The sequence below is a fragment of the Malus domestica genome, chromosome 07 (genome assembly GCF_042453785.1).
Source record: "Malus domestica chromosome 07, GDT2T_hap1".
Classification (NCBI taxonomy): Eukaryota; Viridiplantae; Streptophyta; class Magnoliopsida; order Rosales; family Rosaceae; genus Malus; species Malus domestica.
The window spans coordinates 24,583,771-24,595,815 of record NC_091667.1 but is presented as its reverse complement, the minus strand read 5'-3'; the positions used below and the strand labels follow the sequence as shown (position 1 = coordinate 24,595,815).

General features: G+C 38.8%; 3 protein-coding genes across 4 annotated transcripts; 2 read left to right on the top strand and 1 right to left on the bottom strand.

The window, feature by feature from the left end:
* Positions 1–1,792: 1,792 nt before the first annotated feature.
* LOC103426366 (glycerol-3-phosphate dehydrogenase SDP6, mitochondrial-like) lies at positions 1,793–5,792 on the top strand. The gene is made up of 7 exons (XM_029105806.2): positions 1,793–2,260; positions 2,815–3,288; positions 3,404–3,735; positions 4,174–4,334; positions 4,436–4,691; positions 5,045–5,343; positions 5,463–5,792. Coding segments are annotated over exons 1-7 (1,890 nt in total). The 5' UTR covers positions 1,793–1,893; the 3' UTR covers positions 5,464–5,792.
* An 853-nt stretch (positions 5,793–6,645) lies between these two features.
* LOC114825879 (NADH-ubiquinone oxidoreductase chain 3) lies at positions 6,646–7,066 on the bottom strand. Its single transcript, XM_029104918.2, is given in 2 exon segments — positions 6,646–6,880; positions 7,056–7,066. Coding segments are annotated over 2 exon segments (246 nt in total).
* Positions 7,067–7,422: 356 nt separating this feature from the next.
* On the top strand, positions 7,423–10,727 carry LOC103426365 (putative ribosomal large subunit pseudouridine synthase SVR1, chloroplastic). Of its 2 annotated transcripts, XR_011582852.1 has the most exons (11): positions 7,423–7,927; positions 8,266–8,345; positions 8,482–8,582; positions 8,689–8,755; positions 8,902–8,995; positions 9,087–9,135; positions 9,291–9,441; positions 9,630–9,686; positions 9,924–9,979; positions 10,285–10,613; positions 10,664–10,727. XR_011582852.1 is itself a non-coding variant. In XM_029105805.2 (10 exons), the coding sequence occupies exons 1-10, from the start codon at positions 7,468–7,470 to the stop codon at positions 10,343–10,345; spliced, it is 1,176 nt and encodes a 391-aa protein (XP_028961638.2). In that variant the 5' UTR covers positions 7,423–7,467; the 3' UTR covers positions 10,346–10,727. The 2 variants fall into 2 exon arrangements, 1 of the variants encoding a protein (XP_028961638.2); XM_029105805.2 differs by having other exon boundaries at positions 10,285–10,727.
* The last annotated feature ends 1,318 nt before the right edge of the window (positions 10,728–12,045 follow it).

Below are 12,045 nucleotides of genomic sequence, written 5' to 3'. Positions count from 1 at the left end.
TTACTCTGCTTGAAAATTAGGCTTATGCAACTATAAATAAAAAATAGACTTATTTTTAGCTACACTATATGGAACTCGATCTCAATCTCACTTTGCTCCCTAAAGCTCAAAAGCTGCCACTTTACTCCCTAGAACTCGATTTCGATCCCACTTTGCCCTTGAAACTCAAAAGTAGCCACTCTGCTCTCTGAAACTAGATAACTAGATTTCGGTCCCATCTTGCCTTCTGAAACTCAAAAGTTGTCACTCTACTCTATGAAACTTAATATTTAATCCACTTTGACTTGTTTCTATGTGATTCATGAAGCTAAAAGAGAACTTCGGAGTTGGGATGTGAAGCTACAAAAAGCAGCAAGAGATAGAGAAAAGAGTAACGGGAGGGTGGTAGCACTATGGGCGAATATTAGGAAAAATTCTAGGGCTTGTTTGGTACTCTATGTGAATCCAATTTTTTTAACTCAAAAATATTTTTCAAGTTTTAGGCTTAAAAACTTGTTTGGTTAGACTATCTTAAAAAACTGAATTCAAAACTAATTAAAAAATGGCCTATTATCTAAAAACATCAAAAGTGAGGTTTTAGAGAACTTAGCCCACTCATTTATTTTGTCTCTCTCTTACCCTCTCCTCTCACTTCGAATGTATCTTTCTTTCTCTCCTCCTTTCTCTTTTATTTTTTTCCTTCATTCTCCTTCTCTTTATCTTCTCCAATTTGTTCTCTTTATTCTTTCATCTTCCTTCTTTCTCTCTCTCCTCATTCTCTCTATCTCCTTTAATCCTCTCTTCTTTCTTTCTCCTCTAATTCTCTCTTTCGTTTTTTTTTCTCCTCTCTCATCTATCTCCCTCTTCTGTAACTCCTTCTCTTTGGATCTCTTTTGTCTAGTTTAAGTTTTAAGATTTAAAATTTTTAAATTTAATACCAAACAAGTTTTTTAGTCTTAAAGAAAATTATTTTCAAGAGAAGTCCTTAATAAATGTTTTGATAAATGATGAAATCATTTGAATAAGATATGAAAAAGGCCCTTAAGTTTTCTAAAGTTTTTAAATTTTTTGCAAAAAAAAAGTCATACGAGGTACGGTCGTTGTCCATGTGGTATCCACGGTGTCATATCTTTGCACAATCATCATTCAGCTGTATGCCACGTCATTAGTTAACTGTGCTCTGACGAAAAGAATAATAGAAGTATAAAAGTGTTACAAAATTTAAGCTTTAGATATAAAGATAGGATATTAAAAACTTTAATGTATGAAAGTTAAAATTTTATAATAATTGAGATAGTAAAGCGGGAATTACCTTTTTTTCAAGTTGAGAAAGAACAGAGTTGATAAAGTCCTAAAAAATATATTAAAAAGTGGCATGCTGTTATTTAAAAAAAGGAAAAATAAGAAAAAGGACAAAGGAAGGAAAGTGTCACTCTATCAAGTTTCAACCAACAGAGAAAAGGATATTCGCAGGATTTTTTTTTAGAGCTTTAACGAAAAGCACTCGGTATTGTTCACTTTAACGAAAAATCACATTTTTATACTAAAAAGTCAATCCTGGTACTATTCATTTTTTTTTTGTCCTTATCATTAAAACTTAAAGTTTTCAAGCCCTTTTTATTAGTTTTTTTTTTTTTTGGGATCTTCGTATATTGTACGATCAAAATTTATTTTAAAATTGTATATAAATAGTACCTAACGAAAATTGATAACATTATATACAATAAACAGTCACGACCACAATATCCAAAATCCAAACAAAGAATCCGGTGGGTCCTTTTCCTCAACCAACACATACGACACTATTTCATCTCACTCCATCCAAATCCCCGCGACCGATTCCCAACGCAAACAACCTTTTTCTACGACCCCACGCTCCCGCCACTCTCTCTCTCTCTCTCTCTCTCTCAATTTATGGCCACCGCCACACGCCTGCGTCGGCTCGGAGCTGCCGCCTGCGTCGCCACCGCGGCAAGCGGCGCCTTTCTCCTCCAGCCTTCCTTCTCCGCCAACGACCGCGGCAATGGACCCTCCTCCCTCGGCGCCGTTCGCCAGAGGATCAGCGACCCGAACGCTGTCGTTCCGTCTAGAGCGGCTCAGGAGGCCGCTCTGATTAGCGCGAGCGCTTCCAACCCGCTCGACATTCTCGTCATCGGCGGTGGCGCTACCGGAAGTGGCGTCGCTCTTGACGCCGTCACCAGAGGCCTCCGCGTCGGCCTCGTCGAGCGCGAGGACTTCTCTTCTGGAACGTCGTCGCGGTCCACCAAGCTAATTCATGGAGGTAGGCGTATTGCGTATGTACATTCGTACACGTATCCGTATATATAGAATTCATACTTGTCTGTATATATTGTGTTGCATAATTGCATTACATGGATTTCCCTGTCCTCTCAATTTGTCATTTCCGGTTCTTAATGTTGCTGTCGACGTTTTTTTTTGTTTCGTTCGTCGTTTTGGCCTCCTGTCAATGCATTTGTGTGCTTGAAGAGAAATTGAGCTACAGGAGTGGATTAATTTACAGAGCCGATGTAATTTCGTCAACTTTGTAGATTGATACATTTTAACTTTGTCTATATTGATCTTAAAAGTAAATCGAGACGGAATAATCCGAAATTTCGTTGTTATCTTTCAATTTTGAATCTATGATTTGGCCGGTTCATATTGCTATGATAATTTTTAAATACTAACTGAATTGACTGTAAGATATGACACGATATGATGTTCGAATTTTTTTCGTTTGGAGTTAGTAATCATTATCTTAATTTTTTAAATATTTTCGTTTCTAATTAAGTTTTGATTCCATCCGGGCGGCTTATGTAAAATTTATTATGTTAGGTGTTCGGTACTTGGAGAAAGCCGTGTTTAATCTTGACTATGGACAGCTGAAGTTGGTATTCCATGCGCTTGAGGAGCGTAAACAGGTTATTGAGAATGCACCACACCTCTGTCATGCTTTGCCATGCATGACACCGTGTTTTGACTGGTTTGAGGTAGTGTACTACTGGATGGGCTTGAAAATGTACGATTTGGTGGCAGGACTACGACTCTTACATGTGTCCAGATATTATTCGGCACAAGAATCTGTTGAGCTGTTCCCCACCCTTGCCAGGAAGGGTAACAATAAAAGCTTGAAGGGCACCGTGGTGTATTATGATGGGCAGATGAATGACGCACGTCTTAATGTTGGATTGGCGTGCACTGCTGCCGTAGCTGGTGCAGCAGTGCTTAACCATGCAGAAGTGGTTGCTTTGTTGAAGGATGAGGCTAGCAATCGGACAATTGGTGCAAGAATCCGAGACAACTTATCAGGTAGAATGAGCGCACACTTCCACAACTGGTTTATATACTAATGTAGTGTAAAAATGATGATTTAGTAATTTCCTTTTGAACGTTGTGATTCTTACTGAATTTCTTAAGTTACCAGGGAAAGAGTTTGATATATATGCAAAAGTCGTCGTGAATGCTGCCGGGCCATTTTGTGACTCTTTAAGGAAGATGGCAGATCAAGATGCAAAACCAATGATATGCCCAAGCAGCGGTGTACATATCGTACTTCCTGACTATTACTCTCCTGAGGGTATGGGTTTGATTGTTCCTAAAACTAAGGATGGACGTGTTGTTTTCATGCTTCCATGGTTGGGACGAACAATTGCTGGCACCACAGATTCCAACACCTCTATTACTCTTCTTCCTGAACCACATGAGGATGAGATTCAGTTCATACTGGATGCCATTTGTGATTACCTTAATGTCAAGGTCTGTGATTCTCTGTGCCTGTGAGGCATCTTTTCCTGCATTGCTAATCCAAGTTTGTGACCCAACACCATTTTATCACACGTCAAATAGACATTAGCAGTTATAAAATTAAAAATCTGTTCTTTTAATGATTACTTCCTTTCTATGTAGTCAGCTAGAATATTGCGTGTAGATTCAGTGTGATCTTATGATCTGTATTTGGATTTTAATTATCAACATGAGCAGCTTGGTCAGTTGATTGTCTATTATTTCCCTCAGTATAACACTTTCTCCTTAAGGATTTCTCTGACTAGTTGAATTTTTAAGTCGGGTTGATAATTGATGTCCAAATGCGGGAAGTAGTGGAAGACATTTAATGCTGTAACTCAATCTAGGTGTCTTCTTTCTTTTTCTATTTAGTTGTCTTGTTGGGACTAAAGCATTGCTGGGAAAATATAGGTACGCCGCACGGACGTTCTCTCTGCGTGGAGTGGTATTCGGCCATTGGCAACGGATCCATCTGCAAAAAGCACTGAGAGCATCTCCAGAGATCATGTTGTATGTGAAGATTATCCTGGTTTGGTAACAATCACGGGCGGCAAGTGGACTACTTACCGTGGGTAAGGTTTATTTGGTTGAGCTGAGATGATTTAGTTTATAGTTAAGAGGTTTTCCATTTGAAACTAGGCAACTTATATTTTGCTGACTAGAAAATTTTCAGCATGGCAGAAGATGCGGTTAATGCAGCAATAAAGTCTGGAAATCTGACCCCAGAAAATGGATGTTTGACCTCCAAGCTGCAGATCGTCGGTGGAGACGGATGGGACCCTGCATCTTTTACAGTTATAGCTCAACAATATGTGCGCATGAAGAACAGCCATGGTAAAGTTGTTCCTGCAGTGATGGACACTGCTGCAGCAAGGCATCTGTCCCATGCATATGGTACTTTTGCTGAACGAGTTGCTGCCATTGCTCAGGTTGGTTTTTCTTGCTCCAAAAGTTACTGTATTACTTGTAATCTGTTATAATATATGGATTTCTCGTAAATAACAATATGCTTCTGGTGTCCTTAAATTACGATATTAGTAGCTGATTCCTCAACTTCCTTCGTAAGTATAATTGTTGAAGAATGGTACACTTACACTCATGTATTCGTATTTTAAAAGTCTAGATATGTTATGTTTAATGTGTAAACTCGTAATCCCTGTAAAAAAAATTATAATCGAAGGTTTCATTGTGCAATTTCGTACATTGTGTTTCTCTGTTTTTTGGACTAGTCATATGCTTTGAAGTTTATGCTCACTTATAACTTCATATTTTCAAATTTTAGAACGAAAATCTGGGGAAGAGGCTTGCCCATGGATACCCCTTTCTAGAGGCTGAGGTTGCCTACTGTGCTCGAAATGAGTACTGTGAATCTGCCATTGATTTCATTGCTAGGAGATCTCGGCTTGCTTTCCTCGACACTGATGCGGCAAGCAAGGCATTGCCACGTGTGATTGAAATTTTAGCAACTGAACACAAGTGGGACAATTCTAGGCAGAAGTACGAGTTAGAGAAAGCCAAGGAATTTTTGGAAACTTTCAAATCTTCAAAAAATGCTCAGTTCCATGATGGGAAACACGTTTAGTAAGTACATTTGTGTTTTGCTTGTCAATTAATCTTTCTATATTCCTGATCAACAAATTACTTTATCAAATCAGTCAGTAGTATAAAGAATTATGATCAGATGCTGGTCTCCGCTGTAGGTTTGTTTGTGCATTCAATTTTCACTAGTGTATTGAATGGCGGCAAGTTTTCCGGCCTTAATTCTGGTGCAAAGGAGTATGCCTGCCACGCACAGCATAAGGGTATAGTTACACTTCAATGAAAATTAACTGTTTCCCTTTTGGGATTTCTATTTGTCATCTGTCACAATGATCTGTTACGAGATTCTCAGCACGCTCTGTGCAGCGTTGCTCGTAAATTTTTTCAGATGATTCTGATCGCTGTATTTTCGGGTTTCCAAAATTAAAATTGTAATGTTAGAAAAAGAAATTACGTTACAATAAATTAATTATCTGTCTTTGCAGTTTGCAGTTTTGCTTGTATCTTGCATCATAAGTTACATACATCGTTTCTTTCATATTCGCCTTGTAAAACCCTCTCTTGAAGAAAGAAGTGCCAAATGCTTCTCTAATTTCAAAGACACTATTTTCTTTTTACGGTTGATATTTCCTCGCCCCCGACACCCACCATTTCTGACCTCATTTGAATTACCGGCCTCGGATGGGTTGCCGAAGGCTTGGGCGGAGGTGAAAATGGTGAGTGTCGGGGAATCTGAAACCTCTTCTAATATCCTAGACACTTTGAATTTTGAACTTTGCAGATGACTAACTCTCCAACTTTTCCCTTTCCTTGTTCACGAGTAGTGTCTCTGTAAAACCACACTTCATCCATGCATATCAATTTACTTGAGTCACGGGTTAGTGTTGATTTGCTGGGTCCAAAAGTTGATGAAACCAATTTCACACTCGATACTTGTGATTTTTGAACAACTTCTCTATTTTGCCTCTACCGAAATAAATATCATTTATGATAGTTCTAAAGAGGCTACTACGATGTATTTATTCATTGATGCGGCAAGCTCTTCTATTCTAGTTCACGGTTTTTTTTTTTAGCTATATGGTTCATTCGGGGAGAGTTTCACTAGTCATTGGGAACTCAAATAAAGATTTATTTAATGGCAGACGAGAAAGAAAGGTAGAAAGGAGGGGTTTTCTCCCGTTTCGGGGCTCTCTTCTGTACTAGTTGTTGACTGGTCAGGAGAAAACCAGTGCTTTTAGCTTAAGCGGATTTTCACTGGATTGGAGCCTTTTAGAAATCCTTCCCTTTTGGCTTCACTTTAGTGGTTGATGCAATGCAAGAGGAAGATCTGAACCGCCACTTTTTTCATTCATAAAGAGATCGGATTGTCAAAATCAATAAAATGCCCATCATGGACCAAGATCCAAACATATCAATTTTGTTGAGAGGTACTGCCCAAGGAAAGGAAAACGTTACTTTTGGATCAAAGATAATAAATAAAAGTGAAACAAGATAAAATCGTATATCGAAATAACTTCAGACATCATCGAAAGGATCGAAACCACATTCATAGGCCAACAAATTTTTTGGATGGGTTGAACTACGGGAATGTGAAATAACATGAAAACGTCAGTAGCGTTGTCTGAAAGCTTCAAGGGATAAAACAAAAATAATATGAAAAACACATGCCCTTGAACAAATGTTCCAAACTCTATTCAAAATGCGTATAGTCAACCTGCTTCTGAAGGCTTTCAAATTCAAACCTTTATGCCAACTTGAAACGCATTTGATATCGCAAGAAAAAGCGTTTCTTGGAGTAGCTGTTAGATGCTTTTTCAAAAAGCACTTCTATTTCATTAAGGACTTGAATTTGTAATTAATATTTCAACATACATTTTGGTTACAAAATATCAACATATTTCAATAAGAAATTTTGTAAGCAGAAGTGCTTTCTACCAAGTCAGTTTCAAACGGGTTCTAAAGACTAGAATAAAAAAAATAAAAATCTCTCTATATCTTGGGCTTGGGTCGAGCCCACCCGATTACTTTTCTTCTTTTATTTTTGGACCCAGCCCAATAATTTGACGAAAGATAGCCCAATTATAATTCGTTTCAAAAATAAATAAAAAACAAAAAATATATCCACTCCTGCAAAAAACCTCAACCAAAAAAACCCGGCAACCAAAAATGGCGTCGGTGGCAGGAGCAGCAGCAGCGCTAGCTTCTCTCTCCTCCTCCCTCCTCTCCAAACCCTCCCTCTCTCTCATCCCCATCCGCACACTCCCCCGCCTCACCTGCTCCCTCGCCACTTCCTCCTCTTCTCAGGAGTTCAACATCACATTCGCGCCACCGAAGCCCAAGCCCAAACCCGACTCCGCCGAGCTCGACCAGGATGCCCTCGCCGGGCAGCTCATCATCCCCTGGATCGTCCGCGGCGAGGACGGCAACCTCAAGCTCCAGTCGCACCCTCCCGCGCGTTTCCTCCAGGCCATCGAGACCAAGAGTAAGAGTGCCAAGAAGAAGGAGGGCGCCGAGAAGCGCGTGCCCACGGCCGAGCCCAAGTACTCGAAAGCCGCCCGGAGGTTCTACAACGAGAATTTCAGAGACGCCGAGCAGCGGCTCAGCAAGGTTCTCGCTGCCGCCGGAGGTAATTGTATCGAATCCCTCGTCTCTGAAATGGATAAGAAGAATGGCATTGTTGAAATTCAAATTGGAACCGAACCCATTTCTGCAATTTCATTTATTTTCAGTGTTAATGGGATTTTCTGTGCCTAGATAACAGTAAACTTTAGCGAAAAACACTTCAAGCTCGATACTTTAGAAGAAAAGTACTTTCTAATGGGTGAAGGGCTTTCATAACTAAGAATTAATTAGAGCATGGCAAGTGGATAGACGATAGTTTCGTTTCTCCAGTTGAGTGCTTTTGTATAAAACTTATAGTTGTGGGGTGGTTTTTCTAATTTACCATTTATTTTTGGGAATTAGTGGCATCGAGGAGGAGCAGTGAGCAGCTTATCTTTGATGGGAAGGTCACTGTGAATGGTTCTGTGTGCAATACTCCTCAAGTATGTTTCTTTTTCTGTATATATTTTCGTCATTTGATAGCTCCCCGATTTCATGTGTTGGGTTGTATTTGGTTTTTCTTTTAGCAGCATGATTATACTTTGGTGTAAAATCAGTGTTCTTTTTGTTTATGTGTAGACTAAAGTTGATCCTGGAAGGGATATTATATATGTCAACGGAAATCGGATTCCGAAGAGACTGCCTCCAAAGGTTTATCTTGCCCTTAACAAGCCAAAAGGGTAATGCCACCGCTACTGGCTTCTCGCATCTCTTGTTTTGTCTTCTGTTGTTGTGGTTTATTGCAGATTTTTCGATTTTGGGTTTAATGCAATGATATTATGATAGGTACATTTGCGCATCTGGGGAGAATAAATCTGTGTTGGGTCTATTTGAAGATTATTTGAAGACTTGGGTATGCTAAGGCTTACAACCTCATGCATATTGCACTTTTATATGGGCAACTACGGATTCAGGATAATTATTAGCATTTAATAGTATATACTGGTAGCATATTCATGCATTCAATTCGTCAAGTAATGAACTTGTTTGCATTTTCAGGATAAGAGAAATTCAGGAGTACCCAGACCACGACTATTTACTGTTGGCCGTCTTGATGTTGCCACAACTGGGTTGATCATTGTGACCAATGATGGTATATTCTAAAACCATATATGCAGAGTATCTGCATAAAGACCTATATAGAACCGATTCATTTGACATCATATCCAATGTTATGTTTTCAGGAGATTTTGCTCAGAAGATATCACATCCGTCTTCAAACTTGTCAAAGGAGTAAGAACGTCCATATTTTCTGTTCTCTTTTACTATTTGAGGACTATCATGTTTAACTTTCAATAAAGAAAGATCATATGGAACGAAAATTTGTGTGAAATCTTTTCTTTAAATTCATATATCTATTAACCTGCAACTTTACACTGTAATTGTAGATACATTGCAGCAATAGAAGGTGTAGTTAGTAAGCGGCACCTGTTAGCCATCAGTGAGGGAACAAGCATCGATGGTGTCCATTGCACCCCAGATTCTGTGGAATTACTGCCACAACAACCAGATATGCCAAGACCCCGTTTGCGTATTGTGGTACTGATTCTTTGTTCATGTCCTTCTCTCTTTATCATGATTTAGGGCATCCGCATAGCCTTCTGAGTTAGGAGCTTCACAGAGCATTAAACTGAATAACAGTAAAGTTGTGGCTAGCTGAAGCATGAAATGACAAGTGTACAAAAATGGTCACACAAATTTCATTTTGTTGATCTGTATTTGTGCAGGTTCATGAAGGGAGGAACCATGAAGTACGAGAACTTGTTAAAAATGCTGGACTTGAGGTTAGATTTGTTTATTGACGGGAGTGTTTTCTACATCCCCGATGTGGGCATTATTCATGATAAAAACTCAACATATGGTGGCCTATTGACCTTTCAGTCTCTGTCCAGATTCTGGAAATTTTTAATTTACTGGAAAAATGGGCTTAAATCTTTAATTCAATACTAGTTCACATTTGCATTGTTCTTTGTTGAAATTTCTGTTCTGCTTATGCTGGCTACTTCTGTCTCTTGTTCCAGATACATTCACTAAAGCGTGTACGTATAGGTGGCTTCAGACTTCCGTCAGATCTTGGGTAATTGCTCTTCAGATCACCCTGCTATCGCTTTACGAATGCTCTCTCTTCTCTCGTTTTCTTACATACAAACACATTCTTTTGATTTTCTACCCTCGGATCAAACTTTTACTCAAGTTCTTTATATTCACCGGTTGACTGAAATGAGCACTTGCGTGAAATTATCCATGTCAAAATTATGTGTTGGAATTATGTTATTTTGGTTGGTCTATCTTAACCTAAGATCCTATGTCCGTCCGTCATTATGTACCTAGTTAGCAGGCTAATCCGTTGGATCTCCTTGCTAATTGTTTCCTTATATTCAGGCTTGGAAAGCACATGGACTTAAAACAAGGGGATCTTGGCGCCTTGGGTTGGAAAAGTTAGGAAGGTTGCTGTGTGTGACTTCTGGCATTAGCATTCCCTCGGTTTTACCATAAGCTAATACAATCATCAAAGTGCTGTTAAAAACTCCACCAACATCTTGCCAAGTCGAGCTGCTGAATTGCATCCCCTACCCCATTTTTTCAGGCAGTATTTGGATGTTCTGGCTGGGAATGCCTCGGCTGATGATGGAATACAACTATACAAGCCATGGTTAATGCCGGTCGAGCTCAAGCGTAACAATTTCTGTGCCGCATAGCGTAATTCAGACGTCGCACGCGATTAACCAAAACCTCTAAACCAAAACCGGGTCTTATTAAGATCCTATGGTTGTTTTGTTTCCCGTATTCTTAATGACCAACGTGCAAGATTTAGTCTTTGGGAAGCTGCTGCAGTTTTGGCCATTTCGAATTTGCAAGAAATAAGCAAACATTTCCAGGTTGGATGAGCGGTACATTTGCCGGCCAAAACAACACAACCAAACAAATTAGCCAACCTGCCGACACTTCATCTCCTCGCTCTCACATATCCAACTCATTTCACTTAAAATATAACTCGAATTTACTCTTATCATCTGCCATCTGGGAGATGAGTGTTATTAATCCTTTAATTATGTTCTAATCAGGATTACGCTCGTCGAACTAATCACTACCTCGTTATGTCTAACGAGCACTGCATTCCCCGATTGATTCAAATGATTCCGACACAAGTGTAAAAATAATGGAGGGTTTTTAACTTTTCACCAATGCGGGATAATTCTTATGACATATTTCGTGATTTGAGCAGCTGGTCGATTGACGTTGTACAGCCAGTCGACTGGCTGCTCACATCCCGCAACCATAACAAAATTTGTTCCATGAGGATAAGATTTGGGATGCAGCATGTATTTTCTTGTATTAAGTAATTATTACATGTATCTATTGGTTTGCATTGGATTGAAGTGGTCAGCTATAACTTCCTGACTTAAATATCAAGGGAGAGAGGGTGACATGTCGGGACGGCATCGTCGCATTTGCCAAAATCTCAGAATATGACAGGCAGAAACTATAATACTATATTTTCTGATCCGAGTTTGATTTGACCCACTAAAACAGAATGAACAAAAACGAAAGGGCTTTTTTTTTTTTTTTTTTTTTATAATTTTTTTAAAGAATGATTAAAGAACATGATTAACGAATTTTAGATAAAATGGCGATTGCCGCATTTAATGGGTAAAAACAAGCATGTACTCTCTAAATTAACGTAACAAAAACTTGATAACAAGAGGTTCTGAGTTTGATACTTTGTAAATAGTGAATCTGTTTGGTCGTGGGTCGAAGTGCAAAATTCTCAACTAGCCTCCACTAGGCCCGAAAGAGTTGGATAACCGTGGTTCGCCACCTGCTGTCCCCACTTATGTCAAAAAAAAAAAACAAAACTTGTATAAGAATTACTTTTCACTTCTTTGTTTTTTCTATCACGATTTTGTTAATCTAGTGATTTTAATATAAGAAAAAAACTAATGAAAATGGTTTGAAAACTTTGATTTTAACGAAAATGACAAAAATGTGTTGTAAGTGAATAGTACCATGATTGATCTTTTAGAGTAAAAATGTAATTTTTCGTTAAAGCGAACAGTACTTACAATTTTTTGTTAAAGTTCTCTAATATCCCTCATTTAGCCTTCAGCACGTGCACATTTTAGATTGAATAAATCAAACAGA